This window comes from Nerophis lumbriciformis, linkage group LG29 (genome assembly GCF_033978685.3).
Source record: "Nerophis lumbriciformis linkage group LG29, RoL_Nlum_v2.1, whole genome shotgun sequence".
Taxonomy (NCBI): Eukaryota; Metazoa; Chordata; class Actinopteri; order Syngnathiformes; family Syngnathidae; genus Nerophis; species Nerophis lumbriciformis.
In genome coordinates, this window is record NC_084576.2 from 25,246,862 (window position 1) to 25,265,231 (window position 18,370).

The 18,370-nt window shown below is 41.9% G+C and overlaps 1 protein-coding gene and 1 long non-coding RNA gene across 2 annotated transcripts in view; one reads left to right on the forward strand and one right to left on the reverse strand.

The window, feature by feature from the left end:
- The window catches only part of cftr (CF transmembrane conductance regulator), a 109,280-nt gene that overhangs the window by 69,550 nt on the left and 21,360 nt on the right, over window positions 1–18,370 (reverse strand). The window contains exons 4-8 of the mRNA XM_061924650.1: window positions 17,139–17,354; window positions 13,583–13,672; window positions 7,927–8,090; window positions 389–514; window positions 58–304 (exon numbers count right to left, since the gene is read on the reverse strand). Of these exons, the coding sequence (XP_061780634.1) occupies window positions 58–304; window positions 389–514; window positions 7,927–8,090; window positions 13,583–13,672; window positions 17,139–17,354 (843 nt within the window). The remainder of the gene's footprint in view (window positions 1–57; window positions 305–388; window positions 515–7,926; window positions 8,091–13,582; window positions 13,673–17,138; window positions 17,355–18,370) is intronic.
- On the forward strand, window positions 23–17,507 carry LOC133572033 (uncharacterized). Its single transcript, XR_009810484.1, has 3 exons — window positions 23–472; window positions 13,592–13,698; window positions 17,149–17,507. It is a non-coding gene; the product is annotated as an uncharacterized lncRNA (long non-coding RNA).

Sequence of the window (18,370 nt, forward strand, 5' to 3'; positions counted from 1 at the left end):
ATTTGTATTTTGACAGGAAGCTGCTGGACGAGGCGGTATTGCGCTCCCGTGACCCACCTCTATCTTCTTGACCAGCGCCAGCGTGTCGTACCACATCTGGATGGATCCCGGCAGCTGCCGCGTCAGCGTCATGCGCAGCACCATGCAGTAGGAGGCGGTGGTGAAGATACGGCGCAGGATGATGCCTTTGCTGAGCGCGTGCGGCACAATGGCCGACACCACCACCAAGATGGCGGAGAAGAAGTAGGCGGCGCTGTAGAAGTAACGCAAGGATCCGATCTTCCTGGTCAGGGTCATCTCATCCCTGAAGAGGAGGAGGAGCCAAGGTCACGGTCAGACTTTTTCATTTGGGCTCGCCATGTTAGCATGATGCTAATGATGTCTTTACTGTCTGATGTTCTTGATGATGGTCTCCATCACGTCCTCCCAGCCGTACGCCTTCACTGAGTGGATGTTCTCCACAATCTCTGAGGTGAGAGCCAAGCGGCGGCTGATCATCCCCGCACGCTTCACTCTTTTTCACCACAGGAGAATAGTTTGACGTTAACGAGCAATTGTGGCACACTGCAAAAACTGAAATCTAAGTAAGATGAAATATCTCAAATAAGGGTGATATTTGCTTATTTTTTGTCTGATAAGATAATTCTTCTCACTAAGCAGATTTTATGTTAGTGTTTTACTTGTTTTAAGGGTTTTGGTCCTAAATGATCTCAGTAAGATATTACAGCTTGTTGACCTATATTGAGTAAAACATGCTTGAAACTAGAATATCAATTGTTGCAAAGCTGTGTCATCAACACTCACAAGTATAAAACTACTTTTTTAAAGTAATCATTTCTTACTTCAAGCATGAAAAAAAAAATCATGATGTCGAGCGCATATCATTATGTCAAGATAATGGCACTAGCATTTACTTAATTAAGGATATTTTTCAACATATTGAGCAAAAAGATCTCTTTTTTTTTCTACCAAGAAAAGTGCACTTTTTAGTAGTGAGAATATACTTATTTGAAGGTATTTTTGGGTTCATTGAGGTTAGCTAATTTTACTTGTTTTGGAAAGTCTTGACAAGCCGAAATTTGTTGTTCTATTGACAGATAATTGTGCTTACCGTAGTTCAAGTAAAATACCCCTAATTTTTGTATTTTTTTCCCTTGTTTTTGAACACTGACTTTTTGCAGTGCATTCGTCTCGCCTGCATTATTCATGAGATTTGTTATTAGCTATATAATTAATTTGCTGAGTCAGCTGAATTACAAAGCAAAGATACATGGTACCGTCTTTTTCAGGGGTGTCCCCATTTGATATCGATATCAGTCCCAAAAACACAGGTATCAGACTCTATAGGCCTGCTCCAAAAACACCTGATATAAGAACTCTGATACAAGCTTTCTGTTCCACTTTCGCTAACACCGCTACTTAGCAGACAAGACCGGGGGTATTCAACGTAATGGTAAAGACTTCTTCCTGATGTCAGCAACACGCAGAGGAAAAACTCAAATTAACCTCTCAAGGCCTTAGTGGCCACATGCGTGGACAGCACCTTTTAGCTCTTATTTCCAAAATTGTGTACACTACTGAATTGGGGTCTTATGCCGACATATGGACACTTATACTGCTATCTGGTGGTGTCAGAAGAGTACAACATACAATGGAATTTGGAAAAAAAAGTGTAAAAATTAAAATTTGCATGTCACTACACATGAAGTACACATTTGTGTACTTATGGACTAAAGTACAACATATTAAAAGATGATCTTTAGTTTTTGTTCTAATTAGGGTCCAATAAGCCCAAATAGCAAAGAGAAATAAAAAAAAATATGTAAACAAACAGCTTGGGCCTTAAGAGGTTAATGCATACTTGCAAAAAATACTCACAAGTACGGATGTGTACCGAATTCACTACTTTTTTGGCACCGACTGAATCACATCGCTTCTAACGAACACCGATTCACGTAAAATCCAAGGGTGCCATGTTACGGTACCTGGGTTGCGCGTGACGTCACGACCGGTTGCCAACTCACTTTGGGACTTGACGATCACTCCAGCAGCGCTGAGAGCGGACTCGGCCACATTACCTCTCGGTAATGTTGACATTTTACATGCCGACAAAGAAATGTACTCAAAAAAAACGCTCCAACATAGGTAAAGCGCCAGCTTGATACTAATTGGCTTTGCTATTGATTAGCATTAGCGCTTTTGCATGGCAATTTCAACACCTTCAAATGTATTAATGAAAACTACAACTAAGATGGACGTTACAATCAAACAGCTGGTGAGTAATAAGTACAATACTTACAGTATTAACACTTTTTAGGCCTCAACAAAAAAAAAAGTACCATAAACTATACACTACTGCCAACTAATGGCTTGGGCTTGCAATTGTAATTGCAACTTAATGTAATAATATGCTCATAATACACAGAGGTGGGTAGAGTAGCCAGAAATTGTACTCAAGTAAGAGTACTGTTACTTTAGAGATTTATTACTCAAGTAAAAGTAAGTAGTCACCCAAATATTTACTTGAGTAAAAGTAAAAAGTATGTTGTGAAAAAACTACTCAAGTACTGAGTAACTGATGAGTAACCTGTTCGTTTAATGATGACGGCAACAAATAATGCACAAAATCATAAAAATAGCAATGAGCAAATTCAGAGCCAGGAATATCTCTTAAGCAATTAAAACAATAATATATATTAAATAATATTACATTAACATTAAAAAAATTAAGGCAAATTGAGCCACAATAACTTAACAGCACCATAGGCTCAGTAGGCAGAGATTACAAAGGAAAATAACAAGTTAGCCTTTACGCAAACCATAAACTGATAGGTGTGGGCTGCATCTGGGAACACACTGTGCACTTCTGATTGGTGTTTGTATGCATGCGTGAGTGTGTGCGCGACTGTGCGTGTGTGTGTGTGTCTCTGTCTGTCTGTCTATGAGGCTGCAGTGCATTAATAAATGTCCCCACACGATGTACATTTGACAGTGATTCATAGCAGGGAAGCTAACATCAGCCTATGGTGACAGCCAAAATAACTACTAACGTTACTTACCGCGATGTGCTTCCTGAAATTTGACGTTGAGTTCATGTAAGCTTAAGCTTGTTGTTGTTTGCCGCTGAAACTTTATGTGCAGTTAATCACGTAACTGCCTGGCTCTGTTTGATTGGTGAAACCGAGTCAAACGTCACCAGTGACTGCATGTGATTGGTGAAACTCAGGCATGCGATAAATCCTACTTTGAAGGTTTGTCTGACAAACCAAAACAAACAAAGCGTGCATTAACAGATCGATAAAAATCAGTAGCGAGTGGCGAGCTGAATGTAGATAAATGGAGCGGAGTAAAAGTAGCGTTTCTTCTCTATAAATATACTCAAGTAAAAGTAAAAGTATGTTGCATTAAAACTACTCTTAGAAGTACAATTTATTCCAAAAGTTACTCAAGTAGATGTAACCGAGTAAATGTAGCGCGTTACTACCCACCTCTGATAATACAACAAGACATAACTAATAGACAGCAGTTATCATGAGTTTATTTTTAAATTTTACAATAACAAATTAAATGTTATTATGAAAAGAAAGTAAATATTTTAACGCACATAAAACGTACCCAACGTTGGTACTGTTGAATACCGGTATCAATTTCAAAGTAGTGGGAATTGGTACTGTATTGGTTCAAAAGTTAACAGTATTCAGCCCCACTCACAAATGCAAGAAAACAAGATACAACAACTAAAAAGTATGCAGTCCACTCCACACGCCGCTTCAACGCCACTCCACATGCCGCTATAGCACAACTCCACACGCCGCTTTCGTGCCACACCACACGTCGCTTTAACGCCATTCTACATGCTGCTTTAACACCACTCCACACGCCACTTAAGCGCCACTCCACACGCCACTCCACACGCCGCTTTAACACCATTCTACACGCCGCTATTGCACCACTCCCCATGTCGCTTTAACACCATTCTACACGACGCTTTAGCACAACTCCACACGCCGCTTTAGCACAACTCCACACGCCGCTTTAGTGCCACACCACACGTCGCTTTAACACCATTCTACATGCTGCTTTAACGCCACTTTAGTGCCACTCCACACGTCGCTTTAACACCATTCTACATGCTGCTTTAACACCATTCTACACGCCGCTTTAGCACCACTCCCCATGTCGCATTAACACCATTCTACACGCCGCTATAGCACCACTCCCCATGTCGCTTTAACACCATTCTACACGCCGCTTTAGCACAACTCCACACGCCGCTTTAGCACAACTCCACACGCCGCTTTAGTGCCACACCACACGTCGCTTTAACACCATTCTACATGCTGCTTTAACACCACTCCACACGCCACTTTAGCGCCACTCTACACGCCGCTTTAACACCATTCTACACACCGCTATAGCACCACTCCCCATGTCGCTTTAACACCATTCTACACGCCGCTTTAGCACAACTCCACACGCCGCTTTAGCACAACTCCACACGCCGCTTTAGTGCCACACCACACGTCGCTTTAACACCATTCTACATGCTGCTTTAACACCACTCCACACGCCACTTTAGTGCCACTCCACACGCCGCTTTAACACCATTCTACACGCCGCTATAGCACCACTCCCCATGTCGCTTTAACACCATTCTACACACCGCTTTAGCACAACTCCACACGCCGCTTTAGTGCCACACCACACATCGCTTTAACACCATTCTACACGCCGCTATAGCACCACTCCCCATGTCGCTTTAACACCATTCTACACGCCGCTTTAGCACCACTCCCCATGTCGCATTAACACCATTCTACACGCCGCTATAGCACCACTCCCCATGTTGCTTTAACACCATTCTACACGCCGCTTTAGCACAACTCCACACGCCGCTTTAGCACAACTCCACACGTCGCTTTAACACCATTCTACATGCTGCTTTAACACCACTCCACACGCCACTTTAGCGCCACTCCACACGCCGCTTTAACACCATTCTACACACCGCTATAGCACCACTCCCCATGTCGCTTTAACACCATTCTACACGCCGCTTTAGCACAACTCAACACGCCGCTTTAGTGCCACACCACACGTCGCTTTAACACCATTCTACATGCTGCTTTAACACCACTCCACACGCCACTTTAGTGCCACTCCACACGCCGCTTTAACACCATTCTACACGCCGCTATAGCACCACTCCCCATGTCGCTTTAACACCATTCTACACGCCGCTTTAGCACAACTCCACACGCCGCTTTAGCACAACTCCACACGCCGCTTTAGTGCCACACCACACATCGCTTTAACACCATTCTACACGCCGCTTTAGCACCACTCCCCATGTTGCATTAACACCATTCTACACGCCGCTATAGCACCACTCCCCATGTCGCTTTAACACCATTCTACACGCCGCTTTAGCACAACTCCACACGCCGCTTTAGCACAACTCCACACGCCGCTTTAGTGCCACACCACACGTCGCTTTAACACCATTCTACATGCTGCTTTAACACCACTCCACACGCCACTTTAGTGCCATTCCACACGCCGCTTTAACACCATTCTACACGCCGCTATAGCACCACTCCCCATGTCGCTTTAACACCATTCTACACGCCGCTTTAGCACAACTCCACACGCCGCTTTAGCACAACTCCACACGCCGCTTTAGTGCCACACCACACATCGCTTTAACACCATTCTACACGCCGCTATAGCACCACTCCCCATGTCGCTTTAACACCATTCTACACGCCGCTTTAGCACCACTCCCCATGACGCATTAACACCATTCTACACGCCGCTATAGCACCACTCCCCATGTCGCTTTAACACCATTCTACAAGCCGCTTTAGCACAACTCCACACGCCGCTTTAGCACAACTCCACACGCTGCTTTAGTGCCACACCACACGTCGCTTTAACACCATTCTACATGCTGCTTTAACACCACTCCACACGCCACTTTAGCGCCACTCCACACGCCACTCCACACGCCGCTTTAACACCATTCTACACAACGCTATAGCACCACTCCCCATGTCGCTTTAACACCATTCTACACGCCGCTTTAGCACAACTCCACACGCCGCTTTAGTGCCACACCACACGTCGCTTTAACACCATTCTACATGCTGCTTTAACACCACTCCACACGCCACTTTAGTGCCACTCCACACGCCGCTTTAACACCATTCTACACGCCGCTATAGCACCACTCCCCATGTAGCTTTAACACCATTCTACACGCCGCATTAGCACAACTCCACACGCCGCTTTAGCACAACTCCACACGCCGCTTTAGTGCCACACCACACATCGCTTTAACACCATTCTACACGCCGCTATAGCACCACTCCCCATGTCGCTTTAACACCATTCTACACGCCGCTTTAGCACCACTCCCCATGTCGCATTAACACCATTCTACACGCCGCTATAGCACCACTCCCCATGTCGCTTTAACACCATTCTACACGCCGCTTTAGCACAACTCCACACGCCGCTTTAGCACAACTCCACACGCCGCTTTAGTGCCACACCACACGTTGCTTTAACACCATTCTACATGCTGCTTTAACACCACTCCACACGCCACTTTAGCGCCACTCCACACGCCGCTTTAACACCATTCTACACACCGCTATAGCACCATTCCCCATGTCGCTTTAACACCATTCCACACGCCGCTTTAGCACAACTCCACACGCCGCTTTAGCACAACTCCACACGCCGCTTTAGTGCCACACCACACATCGCTTTAACACCATTCTACACGCCGCTATAGCACCACTCCCCATGTCGCTTTAACACCATTCTACACGCCGCTTTAGCACCACTCCCCATGTCGCTTTAACACCATTTTACACGCCGCTATAGCACCACTCCCCATGTCGCTTTAACACCATTGAGTTCTACATGTAAAGCGACTTTGGGTACTTAGAAAAGCGCTATATAAATCCCAGGTATTATTATTATTATTATTATTCTACACGCCACTTTAGCACAACTCCACACGCCGCTTTAGCACAACTCCACACGCCGCTTTAGTGCCACACCACACGTCGCTTTAACACCATTCTACATGCTGCTTTAACACCACTCCCCATGTCGCTTTAACACCATTCTCTACGCCGCTTTAGCACAACTCCACACGCCGCTTTAGCACAACTCCACACGCCGCTTTAGCACAACTCCACACGCCGCTTTGGCACTTTTATCCATGCAGAGTCTACGCGATCAAACAATGGATCACTTGATTTAGTGATCCATTGATTGATTACTAACCTACTCAGTGGCCTAGTGGTTAGAGTGTCTGCCCTGAGATCGGTAGGTTGTGAGTTCAAACCCCTGCGAGTCATTCCAAAGACAATAAAAATGGGACCCATTGAATCCTTGCTTGGCACTCAGCATCAAGGGTTGGAATTGGGGGTTAAATCACCAAAAATGATTCCCGGGCGTGGCCACTGCTGCTGCTCACTGCTCTCCTCACCTCCCAGGAGGGTGAACAAGGGGATGGGTCAAATGCACAGGACAAATTTCACCACACCTAGTGTGTGTGTGACAATCATTGGTACTTTAACTTTTAACTTAACTTTAACTTTAACTAGTCCGCGCTACATAATAGGTTCAAATATGAATGATTTGTGCTGGATCAATATCAGTATCGTACACATAATCAGTGAAGTCAACAGAACAGGTCCAAGCAGAAAAATGGACTGTTGATACAATTTATACATTAAAGATGTGGACCAAGCTCAGCTAAACATGTTAGATTTGTGTTATAGTAGTGTCATCTCTAATAATACATCTCATTATTCATCAATTCATGTTATTTTTACAATATAAAAACTGAGCCAGGGGCCAAGAATGTTCCCCGTGTGACAAGACAACGTAGTGTGAGCGCTTTCCCACCTGTGGGGTCCCATCTTCTGGGAGAGGCAGGCCTGGATGATGCCCAGCAGGGTGAGCGATGCCAGCGCACAGAAGCCGTTCACCTCGATCAGCTCCCAAATCAGACCCACGCACAGGATACACTGCAGGGGCGTGATCCACACGAAGTGGGCCAGACCCAGGCTCTACAGGACACACAGGGAGCGTCAAGCGGACTCAACCATAGAGAGTGGCAGGCAGTTTTATTACGTGCGGCTGCCGTCCATTGGGAGAATATAACACATTTGATGCACTGTAACTGTCTCTGTAATTAAATAATATTAGAGTGAAACTACAAAATTCATGTAGAAAGTTTGATTAGCCTACTATCTGTGCTGTGAACCTTTGATTGAAGCTAAAAAGCTAGCATAAAACAGTAGCATGCTAACGTCAGTATGTTATAATGGGAACCGTTAGCATGCTTACAGAATGGAGACTTGTCTCAAAACTCAATAATTTTAGGTTAAAATGGATCAAAATTTGCTACAATATGAGCATAAAATGTTAGCATGATAACTTCGGAAAAGTCAGCATACTTCTAAGTATCGTAAACCATGATTTTTAGGTGTACAGCAGGGGTGCTCACACTTTTTCTGCAGGCGAGCTACTTTTCAATTGATCAAGTCGTGGGGATCTACCTCATTCATATATATAAAATTTATATTTACTTATTTATGAAATATATGTTTTTGTTAACAAGTTAAAGGTGTTTAATGATAATACAAGCATGTTTAACACATATAGTTAATATTGTTAACAAGTTAAAGGTGTTTAAAGATAATGCAAGCATGTTTAACACATATAGTTAATATTGTTAATAAATTAAAGGGGTTTAATGATAATACAAGAATGTTTAACACATATAGTTAATATTGATAACAACTTAAAGGTGGTTAAAGATAATACAAGCATGTTTAACACATATAGTTAATATTGTTAACAAGTTAATAATGATAAATAAATAAAGGTGTTTAAAGATAATACAATCATGTTTAACACATATAGTTAATATTGTTAACAAGTCAAAGGTGTTTAATGATAATACAAGCATGTTTAACACATATAGTTAATATTGTTAATAAGTTAAAGGTGTTTAAAGATAATACAAGCATGTTTAACACATATAATTAATATTGTTAATAAGTTAAAAGTGTTTAAAGATAATACAAGCATGTTTAACACATATAGATTCCTTTCTTTCATGAAGACAAGAATATAAGTTGGTGTATTACCTGATTCTGATGACTTGCATTGATTATGCAGTGGTGCGGATAACGTCCACATTTTCGAATGGAGGAGAAAAAAAGTCCTCCTTGCTGTCCAATACCACATGAAAGTGGTTGGTTTTTGGCATCCTATTTATCCAGCTTCCGTACTCTTTTGTATACACTTTATAAGAAATACATTGTCGACAAACTCCGTAGCTTGCTAGCTTGTGCACAAGCTCATCTCAGAAGACCCTCGGGTGCCGTGAATGTCAATCAAGTGACGAAAGTGACGTCATAGTGAAGATTTATGATCGCTCATTTTTAGGACTATTTTTTTAATGCCTGGCTGGTGATCGACTGACACACCCTCCATGATCGACCGGTAGCTCGCGATCGACGTAATGAGTACCCCTGGTGTACAGGAATAACATTTCCAAAAATTTGAGGATAAAATATTATGCTAACATAAGAGAAGTGTGCATACTTCTAAAATGGTGCCTAGTATCAAAATCCATGATTTACGGTTAAAACAAAATTGCCTAAAATGCTAGTATAATGGCTTAGTGTGCTAACGTTAGCAGGATGACCTAGGCAAAGTATCCAATTAGAGATGTCTGATAATATCGTACTGCCGATATTATCGGCCGATAAATGCTTTAAAATGTAATATTGGAAATTATCGGTATCGGTTGCATCCAGCGTGGCATCACAACAAAATTAGGCATAACAATTTGTTAATTCCACGACTGTATATATCGGTATCGGTTGATATCGGAATCGGTAATTAAGAGTTGGACAATATCGGAATATCGGATATCAGCAAAAAAGACATTGTCTGACATCTCTATATCCAATGCCATGATTTTTAGTTCATACGAAAAAAATTTGCAAAAATGCTCACAATGCCAACATTAGCATGCTAACATAGGAGAAGTTAGCACACGTCTAAATGGCAGCAAGTATCAAAATCCTTAATTTTTTGGTTTAAACACAAACTTGGCTAAATTGCTACTATCAGGTGTTAGCATGTTAATGTTAGCATGCTAGCATGTGACCAGGTAAGAGGAAATACCAAAAGTGGAAAGGCAGTTCAATAATATTCCTTTACCATGTCTGGTATATATTTCTTTGTTTATATAAATAAAATAGCAAACATGTCTGTCTATCTGTGTGATGAGGTGGCCACTTGTAGGATAGGCTCCGTGACCCTGAGAGGGACAAGCGGTAGGAAATGAATGGATGGATGGGTTAAAATACTAACTGTGTCATGATCCGTGGCCCGGATCATGTTTTGTTTAGTCATGTTCTGTTAGTTTTGGACTCCCTTAGTTCCTGTTTTGTGCACCTTTGGGTTTATTTTGGTTTCCATGGGTACTAATTGGGTTCACCTGCCTCTGGTTAGTGGTCGGCACGCTCACCTGCTGTCGAGCACTAATCAGAGAGCTATTTATTCACCTTTCTCGCCACGCTCAGTCTGGCTTCGTTGTTTGCTATATGCAACAGGCATGTAGGGTTATTTCTTGTTTCTATGTTTCTTGATTACTGTGCTAAGTTGGTACCTTAGCTTCGCGTGCGATCGGCACGCAGCCCTTTGGTTTGCTTCCTGTTTTTTTGTAATGTGTATGATTTATGGAGAATAAATCATCTCCCACCTTCACGCTTTGTCCGGAGTTGTCCGTCTGCATTGTTGCGTTGTTAACAACGAACCCGCATAAAGATGCGACCCCAACGTGACAAATAGTTAGCAGGCTATGACCTACGAAGATGGCATGTCCTGAATATTTACACATTGGAACAATTTAAATTGTTTCAGAAATAAAGAAACTAAGAAAAGCTTGTGTCGCCTCATTCTGATGTTTCCTGGAAACATCATCCATTGTAAGGGTGCGTACCTAATCAATAGGGCCAAGTGTACCTAATCAATGGGCCCATTGATTGATCGATTGAAACTTTTATTAGTAGATTGCACAGTACAGTACATATTCCGTACAAATGACCACTAAATGGTAACAGCCGTATTAGTTTTTCAACTTGTTTAAGTCGGGGTCCACGTTAATTAAGTCATGGTACAAATATATACTATCATCATAATACAGTCATCCCACAAGTTAATCATCAGAGTATATACATTGAATTATTTACATTATGTACAATATTTACAATCTGGGGGGTGGGATGAGGAGGGTTTAGTTGATATCAGCACTTCGGTCATCAACAATAGCATCATCAGAGAAATGGACATTGAAAAAGTGTAGGTCTGACTTGGTAGGATATGTACAGCGAGCAGAGAACATAGTGAGTTTATAAAGCATAAGAACAAGTATATACATTTGGTTATTTACATCTGGTTATTTACAATCCGGGGAGGTGGAATGGGGAGGGTGTTAGTCAAGGGGTTGAGGGTCTTTACCCTTAATAGCGTCGCCATGGTAACACGAAAAGTTCCAAAAATAAAATAGCTCTGCGCAATCGAGACCGTTTGAACCATATAAGATGTTTTTTGGTTCTTTGGCCAGTTCTCCCCGGCACAATAAGATAGAAGAAGAACTAGAAAATTCCTGGGGTAATTTTAATGGGCTTGCTATATGTGCTGTGAACCTCTGTGCCGAGGTTGATTTAAGCTAAAAGTTTAGCATAAAATGTTAGCATGCTAACATAAGCTTGTTATAATTAGAACGGTTTAACATACTTGCAAGATGGAGACGAGTCTCAAAGTCCATGAATTTTAGGTTTAAACAAATAAGATTAGCTAAAATGGTAGCATTAAAAGTTAGCATGCTAACATAAAATAAGTTACGATACTTCTAAGATCCGTTGTGGTGAAGAAGGAGCTGAGCCGGAAGGCAAAGCTCTCGATTTACCGGTCGATCTACGTTCCCATTCTCACCTATGGTCATGAGCTTTGGGTCATGACCGAAAGGACAAGATCACGGGTACAAGCGGCCGAAATGAGTTTCCTCCGCCGAGTGGCGGGGCTCTCCCTTAGAGATAGGGTGAGAAGCTCTGTCATTCGGGGGGAGCTCAAAGTAAAGCCGCTGCTCCTCCACATCGAGAGGAGCCAGATGAGGTGGTTCGGGCATCTGGTCAGGATGCCACCCGAACGCCTCCCTAGGAAGGTGTTTCGGGCACGTCCGACCGGTAGGAGGCCACGGGGAAGACCCAGGACACGCTGGGAAGACTATCTCTCCCGGCTGGCCTGGGAACGCCTCGGGATCCCCCGGGAGGAGCTGGACGAAGTGGCTGGGGAGAGGGAAGTCTGGGCTTCCCTGCTTAAGCTGCTGCCCCCGCGACCCGACCTCGGATAAGCGGAAGAAGATGGCTGGATGGATGGATGGACTTTTAAGATGGTGTCAAATATCAAAAAACATGCTTTTTAGTTTAAAATAAAATGCTAACATTAGTGAAGTTAGCCTACTTATAAGACAGCAGCAATTTTTAAAGTCATGAATTTTAGGTTTAAAAGAATAAAATTAGCTAAACGTTAGCATGCTAACATCGGATAAATTATACTTCTAAGAAGGTGTCAAGTATCAAAAGTCATGATTTTTATGTTTGAATTAATTAAATTAGCTAAAATGTTAGCATTAAAACGTTAGCATGCTAAAATCGGATAAGTTATCATACTTCTAAATGGTATCAAGTATCAAAAGTCATGATTTTTGCGTTCAAACAAATACAATTAGCCTAAATAGCTAGCATAAAGGCCATTGTAAAGTTGCGGTAGGGTACCTAATTAATGGGTCCATTGAGGGTATTTTCCCGTAATAGCGTTGCCATGGTAAGACAAAATGTTCCCAAAATAAAATAGATTTAAATTAATTTTGGCCAAAGGGTGCGCATTTCAATTTCTTACACACACTTGTTATTACATATGTTGGCCAGAGGGAGAGCACTTCAAATTTTTACACACACTTGTTATTTCATATGCTGACCAGAGGGGGAGCGCTTTTAAAAACCAACACATCGAGACCATTCCATCGATATAAGATGTGTCGGGGTTCCTTTGCCGGTTTGTCCCGTATTAAACGCCACAGAATAAGATAAAGAAGAATAAAGTATAAGTCCGAGCAATATTAATATGGGCTGCTTGCCCATAATAACAAACACTTCAGATAAGGTGTTGCTCTTCTTAGAAGTATCAGGTTCAGCATTTGTGTGAAACTTACAGCCACACACACACACACACACACTCACACTCTAAGGACAGGCCGATGCTAATTGTCTCAAATGGAGTGACAGAGTGTTTCCACATTCAACATCTCCCTGAGAGCGCTCGCTTGGACCCTCCAGCTTTGTTGTTGCATAACCACGGAACGTGTTTAAACTCCTGCACCACACAAAAGCTGTATGTGTGTGTGTGTGTGTGTGTGAGTGTGTGTGTGTGTGTGTGTGTGTGTGTCTGGCCAATAATGTTTGGTTGTGTATCTCACCTCATCCAGCTTGTTGAGGTGGGCCGACATCAGACTCACCAGCTGACCCGTGCTGATTTTATCCAAGACCCTGCTGGACAGCTTGAGGGTCTGAAAGAAGACAGCACATGTCAAAGGTGAGGCGTCCGTGCAAGTACACCATTAGGCCCCGCCCCCCAGGACTGTTTGTTCAGTTGAAGACGGTGCTTACTAATTGCTGGATGGTAACAAACAACACAAAGTGTTTTTTTATCTAAGCAGCTGGGTGTTTTGTTCCCGTGACGCTCGTCTTATCGCCCGTTGGAGCTCTACGCCCCAAAACACATTCTGCCACTTTCTGTGGACACAACATTAGGTACATCCGTCTCGGAAGAAACGATAGGAAAATCTTGCCTTTGACTTTTGATGGACGCTGTCAAGAGAGCTCCTCACTTGAAGGGGAACTGCACTTTTTTTGGTCTATCATTCACAATCATTATGAGAGACAAGAACACCATCCATCCATTTTCTACCGCTTGTCTTTTTTGGGGACGCAGGGGGTGCTGGAGCCTATCTCAGCTGCATTCGGGCGGAAGGCGGGGTACACCCTGGACAAGTGACCACCTCATCACAGGGCCAACACAGATAGACAGACAACATTCACACTCACATTCGCACACTAGGGCCAATCAACCTATCCCCAGGTGCATGTCTTTGGAGGTGGGAGGAAGCCGGAGTACCCGGTGGGAACCCACGCAGTCACGGGGAGAACATGCAAACTCCACACAGAAAGATCCCGAGCCTGGGATTGAACTCAGGACTACTCAGGACCTTCGTATTGTGAGGCACATGCACTAACCCCTGTTTCACCGCACTGCCAGACAAGAACACATCTGTTTTAATTTCTTAATGCATTCTAATTTGTAATATTCGTCATGTCTCGGTGGCTGGCAAAGGCGCTAATGGGAGTAATCCATTTTGTCTCTAAAAAAATAATCCAAAAAGTGACAACAATACTCCATTTACATGTCGTGACCTGAATACTAACAAGTATTAGCAATATTGTTATTATAAGTGTTAACAAGAGATGTCCGATAATGGCTTTTTTGCCGGTATCCCGATATTGTCCAACTCTTAATTACCGATTCCGATATCAACCGCTACCGATATATACAGTCGTGGAATTAACACATTGCCTAATTTTGTTGTGATGCCCCGCTGGATGCATTAAACAATGTAACAAGGTTTTCCAAAATAAATCAACTCAAGTTATGGAAGAAAGTGCCAACATGGCACTGCCATATTTATTATTGAAGTCACAAAGTGCATAATTTTTTTTAACATGCCTCAAAACAGCAGCTTGGAATTTGGGACATGCTCTCCGTGAGAGAGCATGAGGAGGTTGAGGTTGGGGGGGTGGGGGTAGCAGGGGGTGTATATTATAGCGTCCCGTAAAAGTTAGCGCTGCAATGGGTTCTGGGTATTTGTTCTGTTGTGTTTATGTTGTGTTACAGTGCGGATGTTCTCCCGAAATGTGTTTGTCATTCTTGTTTGGTGTGGGTTCACAGTGTGGCGCATATTTGTAACAGTGTTAAAGTTGTTTATACGGCCACCCTCAGTGTGACCTGTATGGCTATTGACCAAGTATGCGTGCATTCACTTGTGTGTGTGAAAAACCGTAGATATTATGTGACTGGGCCGGCACGCAAAGGCAGTGCCTTTGAGGTTTGTTGGCGCTCTGTACTTCTCCCTACGTCCGTGTACACAGCGGCTTTTTAAAAGGTCATAAATTTAACTTTTTGAAACCGATACCGATAATTTCCGATATTACATTTTAAAGCATTTATCGGCCAATAATATCGGCAGTCCGATATTATCGGACATCTCTAGTGCTAACACAGAGTAACTACTTTTTAGCAGTGCCATGATCACAGAGAGCTAATTAGCTTATGCTGCTATATTGACATATTGAGCTGCTGCATCGCCTCTGAGTTGGTGAAAGTTAATTCTAGATTATAAATCATGCTTCTCACTCGGATAGTAGAAGGCTGTGGACACAAACCCACCAGTTGGTCAATTTTGACATCCAACTTAGAACCAGAGATGACACGAAAAGACGCTTGTTTGCGTCATGTTTTTTTTTTTTAACCTTTTGCAAGGATTATGGTTTATTCTTCATGTAAACGGAAATATATAAACATCTAATCAGTTGGCATTCCAGTGAGGGCAGACATTGTACAGTAAGTGATTGTTTTATTATGTTTATTGTCTCTCATGAAGTCTGCCATAATTGGTAATGTTGTAGAAGAAAATGTCATGTTCATGTAAAGGGGAAGATGAAAACATCCCATCAGTCTTTATCCCAGTGAGAGCAGACATTGTACAGTAAGTGATTGTTTTATTATGTTTATTGTCTCTCATGAAGTCTGTCATAATTGGTAGTGTTGTTGTAGAAGAAAATGTCATGTCCATGTAAAGGGGAAGATGAAAACATCCCATCAGTCTTTATCCCAGGGAGAGCAGACATTGTACAGTAAGTGATTTTTTTTTTTTATGTTTATTGTCTATCATGAAGTCTGTCATAATTGGTAGTGTTGTTGTAGAAGAAAATGTTATGTTCATGTAAAGGGGAAGATGAAAACATCCCATCAGTCTTTATCCCAGTGAGGGCAGACATTGTACAGTAAGTGATTGTTTTATTATGTTTATTGTCTCTCATGAAGTCTGCCATAATTGGTAGTGTTGTTGTAGAAGAAAATGTCATGTTCATGTAAAGGGGAAGATGAAAACATCCCATCAGTCTTTATCCCAGTGAGAGCAGACATTGTACAGTAAGTGATTGTTGTATTATGTTTGTACTGCATATCTTGTTTAGCACTTAACAATACTGCTACATGATGCTTAGTGTTTGACTAAAGCTGCATTTGTTTAGCTTCTAAAACTTGTAGATCCACCTCTTTATATTCAGGATCAAAAATAGAAGTTTGTCCCAAAGTAGTCTTTGTTGTCTCTCATCAAGTCTGCCATGATTAGTAGTTTTGTTGTTGTTGAAGGGAAAGTGAACGTTGTGATGTGTTTGTGAAATGATTACTTACCGTATTTTTCGGACTATAAGTCGCAGTTTTTTTCATAGTTTGGCTGGGCTCCAGTGTGACTTATATATGTTTTTTTCCTTTTTTATTATGCATTTTCGGCAGGTGCGACTTATACTCCGAAAAATACGGTAAAATGATCAAAATATATAAATATTACGTTATTATGAATTTTACTACATTACATATATACTTAGTGTGTATATAAAACGTCGATGGAGGCTTTTGGATGTTTTTTAGAGCGCTTTGTAAGCGGAATAGAGCGACTCCCATTAGCTCTAGTTTATTTATGATTTAGAATGTATTAAAAAAAAGAAAAACATGTGTTCTTGTCTTACATAAGGATTGTGAATGATAGACAACATTCCAAAAAAAAGTGTGATTCCACTTTAACAACATATTTATGTTTACATTCTGAAAGCTTTTTCGGAGAAAATGGCATTCTAACACCATCAATGAATACGATTTGCTGTCGTGAAAGTACAAGAAAGAATTCATCCGCTCACCTTCTTGTAGATGAGACTGAAGAGGGCGATGCGGATCTGCATGCCCAGGTGATGCAGGCCAAAGATGGCCGGCTGCAGCAGCAGGAAGCGAGCGGTGAAGAGCAAGCACAGGCCCAGTGCCAGGAAGTAGCCCTGGTTCCGCTCGGGTGCGTGGAAGGGGTCAAAGGAGGCTATGATGCGACCCAGAAGCTGAGGCTGCACCGTCTTGGAGGCCTCCTACGAGAAGCGAGCACACAGCAAACGTCCTTCAAAAACATACATCAATGTTCATGATAGTAGGTCATTTACTGGACTCTTCAGGTACAGCAAAACCCAATTTCATTTGGTCATGTCTCAGGCAACAAAGGATGGATATAAAGAGGAGGATGGTTCTTGGTTCTTCTTACACAATCTACATTCAAGTGACTCTTTGCAACCTTCACACTTCTGCTAACTGTGTTATTAGCATTATTATACCATGCTGCACTCTTCCTGCTTTCAGCACTTAAACTAAGCCACACCTAACACACACACACTTGTATTTGTTACTTTCTTGAGACCTGAGAAAAATGCCTACCTCTTTAGGACCACCCTTTCTAGATATATAAAGATTTGTATTTACAACATTAATAATATATACATACATTAATAATATATACATACTTTAAAAAAAAAAAAATTTGTACCGTATTTTTCGGACTATAAGTCGCAGTTTTTTTCATAGTTTGGCCGGGCTCCAGTGCGACTTATATATGTTTTTTTCTTTTTTTATTATGCATTTTCGGCAGGTGCGACTTATACTCCGGTGCGACTTATACTCCGAAAAATACGGTAATTGGTATTTAAATCTTCATTATTTACTTCAAGTTATTACAGTATGTCTCAATATCATATATATATATATATATATATATATATATTTTTTTTTTTAAATAAATTTTGGCCAAGGGGGGCGCATTTCAATTTCCTACACACACTTGTTATTACATATGTTGACCAGAGAAAGAGCACTTCAAATTTGTAAACACACTTGTTATTTCATATGTTGACCATAGGGGGAGCGCTTTTAAAACCGACACACAGTCAATTTGAAAAATCCCTCCTTTTTGAGACCACCTTCATTTTGATAGATTTCACCACCAGGGGTGCAAATAAGACATTGTCTATTAGATGCAATGGTTTTCCATATTAGGACCAACTTTCCGTATTGTGATTTATGTCCTAACTTGTTCATTGGTCCTCGATATGGAAGC